Genomic DNA, 17,051 nt, shown 5'->3' on the forward strand with positions numbered 1-17,051 from the left:
GAGATGAATGGATAAAGAAGATGTGGTCCATATGTACAATGGAATATTACTCAGCCATGACAATGAATGAAATAATGCCATTTGCAGCAATGTGGATGTACCTAGAGATTATCATACTATGTGAAGTCAGACAGAGAAAGACAAATACCGTATGATACCACCTGTATGTGGAATCTAAAATATGACACAAATGAATTTATTTGCAAGCCAGAAATAGACTCCCAGACATAGAGAACAGACTTGTCATTGCCAAGGGAGTGGAGGGGAGGATGGAATGTGAGTTTGGGGTTAGCAGATGCAAAGTATTGCACATAGGTGGATAAACAACAAGGTCCTACTGTACAGCACAGGGAACTATATTCAATATCCTGTAATAAACCATAATGGAAAAGAATCTGAAAAAATATATATATACACACACAGACACACATATACATATATATATAGCTGAATCATTTTGCTGTATAGCAGAAATTAACACAACATTGTAAATCAACTATACTTCAATAAAAAATAATTTTTAAAAAAAGTATGTTTGGGGTTCCCTGGGAACTATAATAATACAAATCAGTTATCTTGTTCAGAGCTCAGCAAATGATTTACAGCCCATAAGTCAAATCCAGCCTGCTCCCTGTTTGTGTAAATAAAGTTTTATTAGAACACAGCCCCACTCATTTATTTCTGTATCATCTATGGCTGCTTTTGCACTACCCCTGGAGTACTAAGTAGTCAAGAGAGATCATTCATCCAGCAACCTCCAAAATATTTACTATCTGGCCCCTTACAGAAAAAGTTTGCAGACCCCTGCAAACTACGTCAGAGGCATAGTCGGACCTTTACAGTCAAGAGGAGAGTTTGGGTCTAAATATAAGGGATACAAACCAAAAACTTAGCTTATTCTGGGAATTATTTTAGTTTCTATTACTTATGTTGATAGTAGCTCTTGGGACTGTGCATGTGCCTAACACACTGCATACACTACTGCATATAATCTAAAATATCCTTTAATGTAGATACTCTTATACTCCCATTCTACAGACGGAAATAGTGAGGCTGAGAAAGATTACATACAATTTCCCAACGCTTCACAACTGGACTGTGGCAAATAGGTGAGTGGTTGAGAGATCGCTGTTACACTCAAAAAGACCTGGGTTTGAATTCCAGTTTGACTGATCCTAAAGAAGTCGTTTCAGTTCTCCAAGCCTCGGTCTTCTCATCTGTACGGTGGAGATCATCACAACAACTACTCTTGACGTAATGTGAAAATGCACGTGAAGCCCCTCACACAGGGCCTGGCACTCAATACGTGCAGAAAATCTTGTGATTTGCATATTTCCAGATATTGACAAACAGCATAATTTTGTTTCTTTTTATTCTAACACCTGTCTCTAATCATTGGAGGTTTTTGTGACCAGGAACAGAAAGAAAGAAAGAGGGGGGGAGGGGAGGGAGGGAGGGAGGAAGGAAAGAGAGAAAGAGAGGGGGGAGAGAGAGAGGGAGAGGGAGGGAGGGAGGGAGGAAGGAAGGAAGGAAGGGATTAAGAAATAAAGAAAGAGAAAGAAAGAAAGAAAGAAAGAAAAAGAAAGAAAGAAAGAAAGAAAGAAAGAAAGAAAGAAAGAAAGAAAGAAAGAGAAAGAAAGAAAGAAAGAAAGAAAGAAAGGAAGGAAGAAAGAAAGAAAGAAAGAAAGAAAGGAAGGAAGGAAGAAAGAAAGAAAGAAAGAAAGAAAGAAAGAAAGGAAGGAAGGAAGGAAGGAAGGAAGGAAGGAAGAAAGGGAGAGACAGGGAGGGAAGGAGGGAGGAAATAACGCTTGGGAAAAAAGAAAAAGTACCTACATCTGCTGCCCAACCAGCTTCCACCTGATTTTCCAACTAAATGCTAGCGGATTTTGAGGGGGCATGAACTCACCTTTGCATTCCACTTGTGGGTCCCTGAACTTCGTCTGTCCATTGCTGGACAGGAAGCCTTTTTTGCAAGTACAGTAGTAACTTGTTGAAGTGTTGGTGCAGGTTGCGTACGCCGGACACATGGTGGTGTCTGTACACCCATTCATATCTAGGCAATGGAGAAGAAAGGATTTGGGTTAGAGCACCGAGCGGGGCTGCAAGGGAAGCCAGCACAAGAGAAGGAAGGTGACTGTTATGGCTTGAATTGGGTCCCCCCTCCTCAAAATGTTGAAGTTATTGAAGTCCTAAACGCTGGTCCCTGAGAATGTGACCTTATTTGGAAATAGAGTCTTTGTAAATGTAATTAAGACCTAAATTAAGATGAGATTATACTGGAGCAGGGTGGTCCTTTAACCTGATATGATTGGTGTCCTTCTAAGAACAAGAGGCGAGGCACAGAGACAGGGAGAACAGCACGTGATGATGGAGGCAGAGATCAGAAGGGCGCATCTACAAGCTAAGGACCACCAAGCATGACCAGCAACGCCAGAAGCTAGGAGAGCTTGGAATAGATTCTCCCCTACAGCCTTGAGAGAAAGCACCTCGATTTCAGACTTCTGGTCTCCAGAACTGTGCGAGGATACATTTCTGTTGTTTTGAGCCACCTGGTTTGTGGTAATTTCAGCAGCCCTGGGAAACTGATACAGCCACCAAGGGAGCTCAGTGAAGGACCTTATAGACCCCAGACCCTTGCTGCTCCAAGTGTGGTCCACAGACCAGTAGCATCTGCCTCATCTGGGATCCCCAAGAGATCTTGGGAAATCAGATGCTGATTCGGGTCTCAGGATGGACCTAAGATTCTGCATTGTTAACAAGTCCCTGAATGAGCATCAGAGCTCTAGACAGAAGAGTTATGAGCGAACATTACAGCCCTGCAACTGATTTTATTGCAGCCCGTGCTGACATCTTTTTTTTTTTTTTTTTTTTTTTTTGCGGTATGCGGGCCCCTGACTGTCGTGGCCTCTCCCGCTGCAGAGCACAGGCTCCGGACGCTCAGGCTCAGCGGCCGTGGCTCACGGGCCCAGCCGCTCCGTGGCATGTGGGATCTTCCTGGACCGGGGCACGAACCCGTGTCCCTTGCATCGGCAGGCGGACTCTCAACCCCTGCGCCACCAGGGAAGCCCACCTGCTGACATCTTGATTTTAGCCCAGTAGGACCCATTTCGGACTTCTGACCTCCAGAGCCATAAGATAATGTTTTTGTTATTTTAATCCACCAAGTCTATGGGAATTTGTTACAGCACCCACAGAAAACGAATCCAGATCCCATTATACAGCTGTGGAAAACTGAGGGTCAGAGACGTTCAGTGACTTGCCCAAGGACACACAGCTGGTGAGAGGCGGCAGCAGATCTGTCAAAATCCAAAGTGCGTGGTTTTCACTACTGCTAGGCAAGAAGAGGTGGGTCTGGCTGGAAACGGAATAAATCTTCAGGCAATTTCTAAGACAATTCTATGCAAAAACTTTTTCAATTGGTTGTTTCAAGTCTTTTGTCTTGATGGACTGTAAGCTCCCAGAAGGCAGGGGGTTGTGTCTGTCTCATTTACTGCTGTGTCCCGAGTGCATAGTGGGTGCTCGGTAATGAAGACCTCACTGAGAAGGTAACATTTGAGCAAAGACCTAAGGGAGCTGAGTGAGTGAGTTATGAAACTATTTAAGGCAGAGGAAACAGCAAGTGCAAAGGTCCTGTGGCAGGATCATGCCTAGTGATGTCATGGAATTACAAGATGGGTGTGGTTGGAGCAGAGTGGATGACAGGTGCATGGGAGGAGGTGATATGACAAAATCACGTAGGATCTGCTGGACCATTGTAAGGTTTCAGCTTTTTATCAGAGACAGATGGGAGCCATGGGAGAGTTTGAGCAGAGGAGGAATACAGCATCACTTGGGTTTTCACATGATCCTTCTGGCCACTGGTTGGAGGATGAACTGTATCGGAGCAGAGGTAGGATGACCAGGTAGGAGGCAACTGCACTTGTCCAGGTGAGCGATGATGGTGGATACAGCCCGGGTGGGAACAGGGGCGCACATAAGATTCTGGGTTTATTCAGAAGGTAATGCTAATGGGATTTGCCGATGGATTGGATGTGGGATGTAATAGAAAGAGAGAAGTCAACAGAAGTGACCCCAACAATTAGTCAGATTTATAAAGTGCTGCAAAAACAAAAGAGACAGATTTTCATTACTAAGGTCTTGAGACCCAGACTCTTTGCTGCCTGCACACTGCCTTGTTTATTTCCCTTCCCTGCACTATGCCTCAGGTTTTATCTTCTTCTCATTTCCAGCTTCCTCTTTCATCTGCAAAGGCAACATTTCTTTTTGCAGATTTACTGTGTATTGCCACTTGTGATCTCTCAACTCTGAGTTTCCCATTACTTTCTTTCTTCCTCTAGCTCAATCTCTCAGGACTCAAATCCACCCCAAACCAGAATAGCAACACAGTCCTGTGTGACTGGCCACCTGCTAGCTTCTCTGGCTCATCTTCTACCTGGTCCCACCACCCACACTCACCTCTGCTCAGTTCTCCAAATTCTTTCTGGCCTGCAGATCTTGAGACGTGCCAGAATCATGTGAGCCAATTCCTTACAATAAATATTTACATATACTTATATGTAGCTATCCATTCTATTGATTCTGTTTCGCTGGATAACCCTGACAAATACAAACACCTACTATATGCCAGGCAATATTCTAAGCCCTGTGGATTCAGCAGAGGAACAAGACATACAAAATTCCCCACCTTCACGGAGATGAAAATCTGATGAGGCATACAATGTCAAAACTAGGGTAGTCGCTGAGAAGATAACTCATGAGCTGAAGCATACAGAAGGTGAGGGAGGGAGCCATGTATATATAGGGAGCAAAAGATTCCAGGCAGAAGGAACAGCACCTGCAAAGGCCCTGGGGCAGGACAGTGCCTGGTGTGTTACAGGAACAGCAAAGAAACCCAGGTGGCTGGAGCAGAGTGAGCGAGGGGGAGAGAGAGGGAGGAAGGGAGGGCAGGGAGGAGACAGGGCAGGTCGTGCAGGACTTTGTGGGCAGCAGGGAGGACTCAGACTTTTGCCCTGAGGGAGGAGGGAGCCCTGGACGGCTGTGGGCAGAGGTGGGGCAGGATCTGACTCAGGGGCTCACAGGCGCCCTCTGGACATTCTTAGAAGGGCAAGGAAACAGGAGACTGGGGCAGAAGCCACTTCAACAATCCAACCGAGACATGCACATGATCCTCAACCGTGAGCACAACAACTTAATAGATGGTCACTTAATTGACGAACATAGAAAATGAGACTCAAGGAGGCAAAGAGACTTTTAAAAATATAACTAGAACTACCATTTCCTAGGTGTCTTCCACCTGCCCAGCCCCTTCCTTAGATGTTCTGCAGTCCTCACGATAATGCTTTGAGGAGAGATGACCAAGCCATCCTGGTTTTCCCAGGACTTTCCTGGTGTTAGCACTCAAAGTCCAGCATCCTGGGAAACACCCCATCCCTCCAGTCTGGGTCAAGCCAGGATAGTGGGTCACCCTACTTCAAGGTAAACATTAGGACTCCTTTCTACAGATGTGGAAAGGGAGGCCCAAGAGAGTTTGTAAAACCGTTCCCAGGTCACACCACGAGTCAGGATGCAAGAGAAGAGCCAAGCAGAGTGGACGGGTGTTAAAAGGGGGTGAGGATGTGAAGAGGAAAACCCAGCCTCTTCCTGGGGATTTACCACCGTCAGCTCACGAGTTCTTCACACCTTGCCAAGTAAGAAAGGATGGGATTCCAATGTTCATGGAAGCACTTTTTATAAGAGCCAAGACATGGAAGCAACCTAATGTCCACGGACAGATGAATGGATAAAGAAGATGTGAGATATATATATATATACACACACATACACATACAATGGAATATTTCTCAGTTATAAAAAAGAATGAAATAATGTCATTTGCAGCAACATGGATGGACCTAGAGATTATCATATTAAGTGAAGTAAGCACTTATATGTGGAATTTTTAAAAAATGATACAAATGAACTTACTTACAAAACAGAAATAGACTCACAGACATAGAAAACAGACTTATGGTTACCAAAGGGGACAGCAGGCGGTGGGGAGAGGTACATTAGGAGTTTGGGATTAACAGATACACACTACTATATATAAAACAGGTAAACGAGGACCTACTGTATAGCACAGGGAACTACATTCAATTTCTTGTAATAACCTATAATGGAAAAGAATCTGAAAAGGAATATATATACACGTGTGTGTGTGTGTGTGTGTGTGTGTGTGTGTGTATAAAAATGAATCATTTTGCTGGACACCTGAAACTAACACAACATTGAATATTAACTATACTTCAATTTTTAAAAACAGTTTAAAAAAAGGAGGTGGGGGGAATTCTCTGGCAGTCCAGTGGTTAGGACTCTGTGCTTCCACTGCAGGGGGCATGGGTTTAATCCCTGGTGGGGGAATTAAGATCCCGCATGCTGCGCGGTGAGGTAAAAAAAAAAAAAGTTTTAAAAATATGGGTGGGGGGATAGCAGCGGCTCTCGGCCCTACCCCCATCCAATTTACCTGATTGGCATCGCATCCCCGCCACTGTCTCGCTGGCCTAGAAGTATTGCCTGACAGATGCAGGAGTGTAATGGTCTCTGAGCAGGTGAACCTCTGTGATGTAATTCACACTCCAGAGCTCCTCCTGGGACCAGGCTGTGGCTGAAACTCTCCTGAAACACGTTCTGAGTGGCTTGTTCTTCCCCTATCCAATCCTGCTTCCCTCCCTCCCCTACAAGTGTCTCCTGAGAGCCCTTCCTTAATAAATTGCTCACACAAGAATCCTCACCTCAGACTCTGCTTCTATAGAAATTAACCAAAAGCAGGTGGTGATCCTTATTTTTGTTTCTTTGGGTTTTTAAAAAAATTTTTTTATTGAGGTATAGTTGATTTACAACGTTGTATTAGTTTCGGGTGTACAGCAAAGTGATTCAGTTCATATACATATATATATATTCTTTTATATATATATATATTCTTTCAGTTCATATACATATATATATATTCTTTTTCAGATTCTTTTCCGTTATAGGTTATTCCAAGATATTGAATACAGTTCCCCATGCTATACAGTAGGACCTTGTTGCTTATCTATTTTATATATAGTGCTGTGTATCTGTTGTTTCATTTGTCTTTATCTTTTTTTAAGAAGGTAATAATTGGGCTTCCCTGGTGGCGCAGTGGTTGAGAGTCCGCCTGCCGATGCAGGGGACACGGGTTCGTGCCCCGGTCCGGGAAGATCCCACATGCCGTGGAGCGGCTGGGCCTGTGAGCCATGGCCGCTGAGCCTGTGCGTCTGGAGCCTGTGCTCCGTAAGAGAGAGGCCACAACAGTGAGAGGCCCGCATACCGCAAAAAAAAAAAAGAAGGTAATAATTACTTATAGTAAAAAAATTCAAACAAGGCAGAAGTATATAAAATTAAAAGTGAAGATTTCCCTGTGCCCCATCGTTATACTCAGGGGTCACCACTGTCAAAAGCTTAGAGTGCATCCTTTAAGGCTAGGTCCTATTCACAAGCTCAGTCATGTAAATATAACATTAAATATAATTGAATTTATAAATTCACACAATTTTTTGAACACAAATGGTATCACTCAACATACAGTCCACTGTGCTGTCCAACACAGTAGCTACTCATCATATATGGCTGTTTACACTGAAATCTATTAAAATTAAATAAAATGAAGCATTGATTCTTCAATTGCACTAGCCTCATTTAAGTTCTCAGTAGCTCCATTGACTGGTGACTACTGTAGATCTAGAACATGTTCATTGTCATAGAAAGTTCTTTTGGACAGCTCTATTCTACTATTCCTTTCTTTTTCATGTAACCAAGAGCAGCAAAATTTGCCAAGTGTTGAAGTTGAGCAATGGGTACATGGGAGTTTGTTATACTATTTTTCCTACCTTTGAATGTTTAAATATTTCTATAGTTAAAAAAATTAAGAAAATAATGTTTGGGGCAATTTTCCAAGTCAGTTCCCATGACCAAACTTAAGCTTTTTATCATCTGTATAGCATTCCATTATATCCATGGGCTCTAACTGTGCCAGAGATAGCTAGGTAGCCCAAGATCAAACAAAAACTTCACACTCTCCTTTCCGTGGTGTAGAATTGACAGTAGGAGGCAACTACCCTGCCATGGACTACATTTCCCAGCTCACCTTGCATCCAGGTATGGTCATGTGACCATGAACGGCCGTTGACGTGTGTCACTGCAGAGCCTGAGTTTTAATAATGTGGTTTCGCCACTGTCTGCCGAGTCTCTGAGATACTAGGATGGCTGAGCCACAAAACAGAAAGCATCTGGGTCCCCGAATCACTACATGTAGGAAAACCACCCACCAGCCAGAAATATCCTCATTGGACTCTTAAACAAACAAGAATGAAATTTCTTCTTCTTAAGCCACTGACAGTTTGGAGTTTATTTGTTACAGTAGCTTGAGCTGGTCTCACAAATGCAACAATTTATCCAGCCAGTCCCCTGGTGTAAGCATACATTTAGTTTATTCCAAGTTGTTACCATGTTTTTTTCCCCAGCGGACAAAACACCCCATTCAGAGTCCACACTTCACTGCTGCAAGATGCCATAAGCTATCCCTATGCCAACACCCACACACCATCTCGGGAGGAACGAGAGGAGGGTGAGGAGATTTGAAAGATTAACTCTTCGTACCATAAAGGCTGAGTTTCCCAAATAAGACGGGGCCAGGAAACTGAGACACTGAGAACACAGAACTGGGCATGTTTCTCCTCCTGGATCCAGCAGGAGCTTGTGTGGAAGATCAGAATACTGAACAAAACATCTAAAAATGCACTTTTTTTCCCCACGTTGAGTTGTAGTTTAAATAAATCCCATCCCCATCCCCACTGCCCCATCATTCATGAAGCTCTTCTCACACATGCCAGGTAGCATACAACGTTACCTCTTTGGTTTTAAGCTTCACAACATCCCTGTGACATAAGAACCCTCGTTACCTGTATCCCGCAGCTGAGGAAACTGAAGATCAAAGAGGTCGTGTGACTGGCCTGAGGTCACACAGCAAGTTTAAGGCACAAGAGAAAAAGCTTGGGTGGGAACCGGGAGACCTGGATGTTATCCCTTGCTCAGCCACGGACTAGTTTGTGGCAAGTGTCCAGCTGTGTCTCAGCCTCCTGGGTCAGAAGATTCTCCTCCCCGCCACACTGGGCATATAGATTCCCCAACTTACGTCTTGCCATTGATTCCAGTGAGGGTAATGTGAACATTCCCCAGGTGTATATACCACAACACCCTGTGAAAAAAAAAGAAAAACACCATGACCCATCAAGAAGCTCTTTGGGCTTCCCTGGTGGCGCAGGGGTTGAGAGTCCGCCTGCCGATGCAGGGGACACGGGTTCGTGCCCCGGTCCGGGAAGATCCCACATGTCGTGGAGCGGCTGGGCCCGTGAGCCATGGCCGCTGAGCCCGCGCGTCCGGAGCCTGTGCTCTGCAATGAGAGAGGCCACGACAGTGAGAGGCCCGCGTACCGTAAAAAAAAAAAAAGAAGCTCTTTGGACTCAACCTGAAAAACTACTCTTGGTGTAGCCTCAGAGAAACGGGTTTGATGAGCTTAGACGAAAGTCCCAAGTGAATGACAAGCATACATTATTTTATATAACATTCACAGCCACCATTCCTGCTTTTCTGCACTTCATTTTCATTTTGTTTGTACTATCTTCATTTTTTTTTTCATTTACAAAGAGTTCCAGATGATTTTCAAAAACATACATTGAAGAAATTCCCTGGAGGTCCGGTGGTTAGGACTCCGCACTTCCACTGCAGGTAACATGGGTTCGATCCCTCATTGGGGAACTAAGATTCCCACAAGCCGTGCAGCACGTCCAAAAAGAAAAAAAAAAAAAAACTAATAAGAACCTACTGTATAGCCCAGGGAACTCTACTCAATATTTTGTAATGACCTATATTGGAAAAGAATCTAAAAACGAGTGGATATATGTATATGTATAACAGATTCACTTTGCTGTACACCTGAAATTAACACTATATTGTAAATCAACTCTACCCCAATAAAAATTAGAAGAAAAAAAACCCCCATACATTGAAACATGCATTCTCAAAAGAAATGATATCTGCCCCCAAGAGCAAAACTTCGTTCTTGGAGAGAGACAAAAAAATCTTACTCTTCATGTGTAAGACACATACAGATATACATACAATATATAAATAAGTATATAGTATATCTGTAGTATTAAATTTTAATGGGAGGGTAAGACAATTTTTTTAACATCTAAAAGGCAGTGCAGCCCCCCAACATTTAGCTCCTCTCCATCATCACATCATATCATCATCACCATCATCATCATTATCATCATCTTCAGCATCACCAACACCATCACCACCATCATCAATGTCAACATCACCACTCTTTGCTTATTAAGGGCAGAATAGAGTGCTAAGGGCCAACACCAGTGCTGACACCCCAAAGAAACAAGTGTGCATCTTAGCATTTGAGGTCCACAAATTACCTGCTCCTTCTAATGAAACCTGCCAGTCGACAAGTCCCACAGACCCAAACTCCCAACTTTCTGATTTTCACTAACTGAAATTCTCTTGCTCTTTACTTATTTTAAAGGCAACAGAACATCGTGTTTAAGCATACCAGCGCTAGGGTCAAAATGCTTGGGCTTAAAACTCTGGCTTCACCAATTACAGACTACGTGGCCTTGGGAAAGTTACCTAATCTCTTTGTGACCAAATTTTCTCCTCAGTGAAATAAGGGAAACGGATCCAATGTACAACACAGAGAAAACCCACACGTGTTGCTTAGATAAGGTCTCCCATTCTTAGATTTGAACCAAAGACCAAAACTCACGAGACCCGTGAAGGAAACCATGACATGAAAGATAAGCAAGACCCAGAAAAACTGACAGCTGAGGAAAAAAACCCGGCTCCATCTCATTGTTCAGGCCTCAGCACAAACATCACTGCTGCAGAAATACCTTCCCCTGACTTCCCTCTTCTACGTAAGCCCCAGTCACACTCTATGACAATTTCTTTCAGAGCGCTTGCCACTCCCTGAAATGCTTTTGTTTACTTGGTATTTGGAGTGGCATAGTTTAGAGACGTACAGACTCTGGATCCAGGATGCCTGTTTCTAAATCCTAGCTCTACCCCTTACTAGCTAAATGGTCTCGGGCAAGTTATTTAATCTCTTTGGCCTCATTTTTCTCCTTTGTAAAATGGGACTATTTTATTGGAATTGGGGTATAGTTGCTTTACAATGTTGTGTTAGTTTCTGCTGTTCAGCGAAGTGAATCAGCTATGTGTATACGTAGACCCCCTCTCTTTTGGATTTCCTTCCCATTTAGGGCACCACAGAGCACTGAGTAGAGTTCCCTGTGCTATGCAGAGGGTTCTCATTAGTTATCTATTTAATACATAGTAGTGTATATCTGTCAATCCCAATCTCCGTATTCATCCCACCCCCGCCCTTTCCGCCCCTTGGTGTCCATACGTTTGTTCTCTACATCTGTGTCTCTATTTCTGCTTTGCGAATAGGTTCATCTGTACCACTTTTGTAGATTCCACATACATGCGCTAATATACAATATTTGTTTTTCTCTTTCTGACTTACTTCACTCTGTAGGACAGTCTCTAGGTCCATCCACGTCTCTACAAATGACCCAATTTTGAAAATAAAAACAAAAATAAACAAATGGGACCTAATGAAACTTAAAAGCTTTTGCACAGCAAAGGACACCATAAACAAGACCAAAAGACAACCCTCAGAATCAGAGAAAATATTTGCAAATGAAGAAGCTGACAAGGGATTAATCTCCAAAATATACAAACAGCTCATACAGCTCAATATCAAAAAAGCAAACAACCCAATCAAAACATGGGTGGAAGACCTAAATAGACATTTCTCCAAAGAAGACATACAGATGGCCAACAGGCACATGAAGAGATGCTCAACATCACTAATTATTAGAGAAATGCAAATCAAAACTACAGTGAGGTATCACCTCACACCGGTCAGAATGGCCATCGTCAAAAAATCTACAAACAATAAATACTGGAGAGGGTGTGGAGGAAAGGGAACCCTCTTGCACTGTTGGTGGGAATGTAAGTGGGTACAGCCACTATGGAGAACAGTATGGAGGCTCCTTAAAAAACTAAAAATGGAACTACCATATGACCCAGCAATCCCACTACCCTGAGAAAATGGGACTATTATTGACCCAATATCAGAGGCATTTAGTGAAGATTGAATACATTCTCTATTTGAGGAACTTAGAACGGTGCTACTTGGGGGGTTGCTATTACCGTTAGTGGCTTTCTTTCTTCCTATCTCCTCCCACCGGTATGTCAGCCTCAGAAGGGCAGAAACCTTGTCTGTTTGTTCACTGCTCTATTCTCAGTGCCTAAAACAGCACCCAGCGTACAGTAGGTGCTCAGGAAATGCATGTCAACTGAATGACTATAACGAAACTCTTCCTCGACAGATGAATTCCCTGAACCGACTGATTTTGGTCAAAGGTTCCCCAGTGAAGATGTTTGCAGTGTCCAGCCTAGAATTATGATCTCTTGACTGGACAGTCGAGGCCCTCCCTTTTCCTTACAGTCTATTTCCAGTGCAGGCTCTCCCCAGACCCCCCATTCAGGCTCGTACTCACCCCAAAAGAGGAGAAAACTGAAGCTCCACATAGTGCAGGTTCTGTCGTTCAATGAAGAGTACTTTCTCGCTGTTCCCAGGGTTTTCAGTAACAGAGGGTGTGGGGAGAGGGGAAGGGCAGAGCCAGCATTGCTCAATGCACCCAAGGCATCATGGCCCTTTTTGCTGAGTTGCCTCCACTCATAAAGGAGAGTCTGACAAACCTCTAATCCTCTCCTTTCTCCACAGTGAAGAGAAGTTTGTCTGGCTGATGGGTCCCTGTGTGGGTCTATCTCCCTCTCTCTCTCTCCTTCCTTCCTACTCACTTTTTTCTTCCCCCAGCAACATCTATCTCTTGTCTCTCAGCACCTTATTTTATTGCACCCAATGATAAATAAGCTTCTACTACCCAACGAGCAAGCCCCAAACTCAACGGTCTCCTCCCAGCCTGCCCCCATACAAACCATTAACAGAGCCCTCAGGTACCAGGCACTGCGCTAAACACGTTTCCAATAAAATTTAATTTCACCGTCATGTCAACATCGTATACTAGGGATTCCTACCCCCACCTATTTCACCAAAAAAGTACAATTAAAATGGAAACCAAGGTTGAGAGAGGAGATGCGACTTGTCCAAGATTCCCCGGACCCGAGCTTTGAATCCGGAACCCTCTGACTCCAAAGTCTAGAGCTTTCACCATTTCATTTGCCTTTAGCTCCCCACAAGAACCAATCACTGGACAGTGACACACCCCATTCCCAGCACTGCCCCCAAACCAACCCAACACACACACACACACACACACACACACACACACACACACGTGCCATCTCATAAACACGGTGATCTAGGAATGCCTTAGTTAGGGTCCCCCAGTTGCAGATGCTCAGACAAGGATTCTCGTGAAGGTAGTTCATCAGGGAGGTGACCCCAAAAAACTCCAGCTGGGGATGGGGGAAGTGAGAGAGGGAAGGGAAAGAGCCTGCAGTGAATTTTATCAGGCAAGTTACCCAATAAGAAACTGAAACTTAATGTGGCTGGGGACCTCTGGAAGGTAACCTAGAGCACATTCTTCAGAGTTATCCCAACTGTCAGGGGAGGGAGTTGGGGTATTTATCCACCAGCTACTGTCAGTCACTGATTGAGGCTTGTGTCAACCCAAGACCTGGCCTCCAAGCAGATAGAATGGGCTCCAGTTCATAACCCTGTTGATAACAAAATGCAGTGGCCGGCACATGTCAGTCTAGTGTGCCTTAAGGGTTGAAGGTCATAGGTGTGGACGGGCACCAAGAACGCCTGCTCCAAGCCAACACTTAGGTGCAAAGACGAGCCCCACGTTCTTGGGAAGAAGAGCCCCACTTGTTTTCATGTTCTCCTTTATTGCTCTGTGCAAGGCAAAATATACACCTTGGAGTTATGATCGCTGAAGCAGATTCATCAGTGGTTCCTTCTGTTCATCAGGAGACCCTACCCAGTGAGACTGCAATTAAGAGGCAGCACAGAAATACAGTAAAGTTCACCAAGAAGGGAGATAAATGGAGCAATGTTAAGAGAAGCTCTGGAGGACAAAAACACTCTAGCACCAGGTCGCCAGGGGTCCAAATCTTGTCTCCACCGCTTGCTAGTTATGTGTGGTCCTGGGGAAGTTCTTTTTTTAATTTTTTTAACATCTTTATTGGAGTATAATTGCTTTATAATCGTGTGTTAGTTTCTGCTTTATAACAAAGTGAATCAGTTATACATATACATATGTTCCCATATCTCTTCCCTCTTACATCTCCCTCCCTTCCACCCTCCCTATCCCACCCCTCTAGGTGGTCACAAACCACCGAGATGATCTCCCTGTGCTATGCGGCTGCTTCCCACTAGCTATCTATTTTACATTTGGTAGTGTATATACGTCCATGCCACTCTCTCACTTTGTCGCAGCTTACCCTTCCGCCTCCCCATATCCTCAAGTCCATTCTCTAGTAGGATAAAGAAGATGTGGCACCTATATACAATGGAATATTACTCAGCCATAAAAAGAAACGAAATTGAGTTATTTGTAGTGAGGTGGATGGACCTAGAGTCTGTCATACAGAGTGAAGAAAGTCAGAGAGAGAAAAAGAAATACTGTATGCTAACACATATATATGGAATCTAAGAAAAAAAAAGTCATGAAGAACCTAGGGGCAAGATGGAAATAAAGACACAGACCTACTCTTTTTTTATTTTTTATTGAAATATAGTTGATTTAAAATGTTGTGCTATTTTCAGGTGTACAGCAAAGTGATTCAGATATATATATACATATATATATATTCATTTTTTTACATTCTGTTCCATTATAGGTTATTGCAAGATATTGAGTATAGTTCCCTGTACTATACAGTAGGTCCTTGTTGTTTATCTAGTTTATATATAGTAATGTGTATCTGTTAACCCCAAACTCCTAATTTATCCCTCCCCTCCCTTTCCCCTTTGGTAACTATAAGTTTGTTTTCTATGTCTGTGAGTCAATTTCTGTTTTGTCAATAAGTTCATTTGTATCACTTATTTAGATTCCACATATAAGTGATATCATATGATATTTGCCTTTCTCTGTCTGGCTTACTTCACTTAGTATGATAATCTCTAAGTCCATCCATGTTGCTGCAAATGGCATTATTTCCTTCTTTTTATGGCCGAGTAATATTCCATTGTATAAATATATCACATCTTCTTTAGCCATTCACCTGTTGATGAACATTTAGGTTGCTTCCATGTCTTGGTTATTGTAAACAGTGTTGTTGTGAACATTGGGGATGCATGTATCTTTTCAAATTATGTTTTTCTCTGGATATACGCCCAGGAGTAGGATTGCTAGATCATATGGTAACTCTACTTTTAGTTTTTTAAGGAACCTCCGTACAGTTCTCCATAGTGACTGCACCAATTTATATTCCCACCAACAGTATAGGAGGGTTCCCTTTTCTCCACACCTTCTTCAGCAATTAATTTCTCTATGCCTCAACATGCCATCTGTAAAATGGGCTTGATAAGCAGGACATATTTCAGGGGTTGAGGCGAGCATCAGAGGAATGGCTGTATGTGACAATTCCTGACACACAGGAAAATCTCCAAGGCTTGGCTATTACTCAAATTCTTTGATAGTCCTCCCTTCAAGAGGGGGAAACCTAATTCTTCTCTCCTTGAGTATGAGCTGGACTTAGTGACTTGTTTCTAAGGAACAGAGAAAGGAAGATGTGACCTTGTGTGGGATCTGAGACATCTGAGGTTGTAAGCATCATGGTGGTTTTCCTCTCTCTCCTTCTTTCCAGGATCATTCACTGAAGGGACGTCAGTTACCATGTTGTGAGGACACTCAAGCAGTGCCACGGAGAAGCCCACATGAGGGGGAACTCAGATTCCAGCCAACAGCTTGACTGTGACCTCCTGAGAAGACCCTGATCGAGCTCCACCCAGCTAAGCCACCCCCAGATTCCCGACCCTCAGAAACTGTAAGAAAATTAAAAATGTGTTGTTTTAAGCTGTTACATTTGGAGAGTGATTTGTTACGCAGCAGGAGATAACTGATACACTTAGAAGCAATTGTCCCTGTCAGTTAAAAAAAAAAAAAAGGATCATCATAACATCATAGGGTTTGAGGTTTAATGTGATAAAGCCATAAGATCCTGCCTGGCAAAAATAATACTCAATATTATCAGTTATTATTGACATTCTGTCAATAATAAGTGGTCACAGCTACTGATCGGAGGCATGGTGCCAGCAGTGACTCAGTTAGAAGAGTCAGCAAGTCCGTTTCAGGCAGGACCTTCCATTGAACATGGAAGAGTTTAGACCGTCTCCACAGGACAATAAAAGAGATTTTAGCAAGGAAGTAACGGTCGCATTGGTATTTTACAACACTTGTGTTGTGTAGTATGGGTGTCAGACAGGATGTGGTCATGGATGGGGAGATGGAGAGAAGAAAGGTGTGATGACCTGGAGGAGGGCAAGGGCTGTGGAGACGAAGAGGAATTTAAGAGGCAGGAACAGCAGAATGGGGGGATGTCTGGATGTAGGTGGGGAGTCTGGGACCGAAGGAGGAATTGACCTTTGGATGTGAGGTTTTTCAACCAAGCCCAGATTCCTCAGGGGGCCTGGGGGCGAGACGAGGTTGTGGATGAGTTTCCTGATGCTCCCAAAACAAATCGCCACAAACATAGTGGCTTGAAATAACACAAATTTATTACATTACAGGTCTCGAGGTCAGCGTCCCAAATGAGTCTTAGCGGGGCTGAAATCAAGATGTCAGCAGGGTTGCAATCCTTCTGGAGGCTCTAAGGGAGACTCTATTCCTTGTCTTTTCCAGCTTCTGGAGACAGCCGACATCCCTGGGCTCAAAGCCCCTTCCTCCATCTTCAAAGCCAGCAATGCAGTATCTCCAAAATCCCTCTCTCTCTTTCTC

General features: G+C 43.6%; 1 protein-coding gene across 1 annotated transcript in view; it reads right to left on the reverse strand.

Moving 5' to 3' along the window:
* ADGRE1 (adhesion G protein-coupled receptor E1) overlaps window positions 1-12,672 on the reverse strand; it is a 47,921-nt gene extending 35,249 nt beyond the window's left edge. The window contains exons 1-3 of the mRNA XM_070045112.1: window positions 12,642-12,672; window positions 9,194-9,256; window positions 1,907-2,053 (exon numbers count right to left, since the gene is read on the reverse strand). Of these exons, the coding sequence (XP_069901213.1) occupies window positions 1,907-2,053; window positions 9,194-9,256; window positions 12,642-12,672 (241 nt within the window). The remainder of the gene's footprint in view (window positions 1-1,906; window positions 2,054-9,193; window positions 9,257-12,641) is intronic.
* Window positions 12,673-17,051: the final 4,379 nt, after the last annotated feature.

This window comes from Globicephala melas, chromosome 3, assembly GCF_963455315.2.
Source record: "Globicephala melas chromosome 3, mGloMel1.2, whole genome shotgun sequence".
Taxonomy (NCBI): Eukaryota; Metazoa; Chordata; class Mammalia; order Artiodactyla; family Delphinidae; genus Globicephala; species Globicephala melas.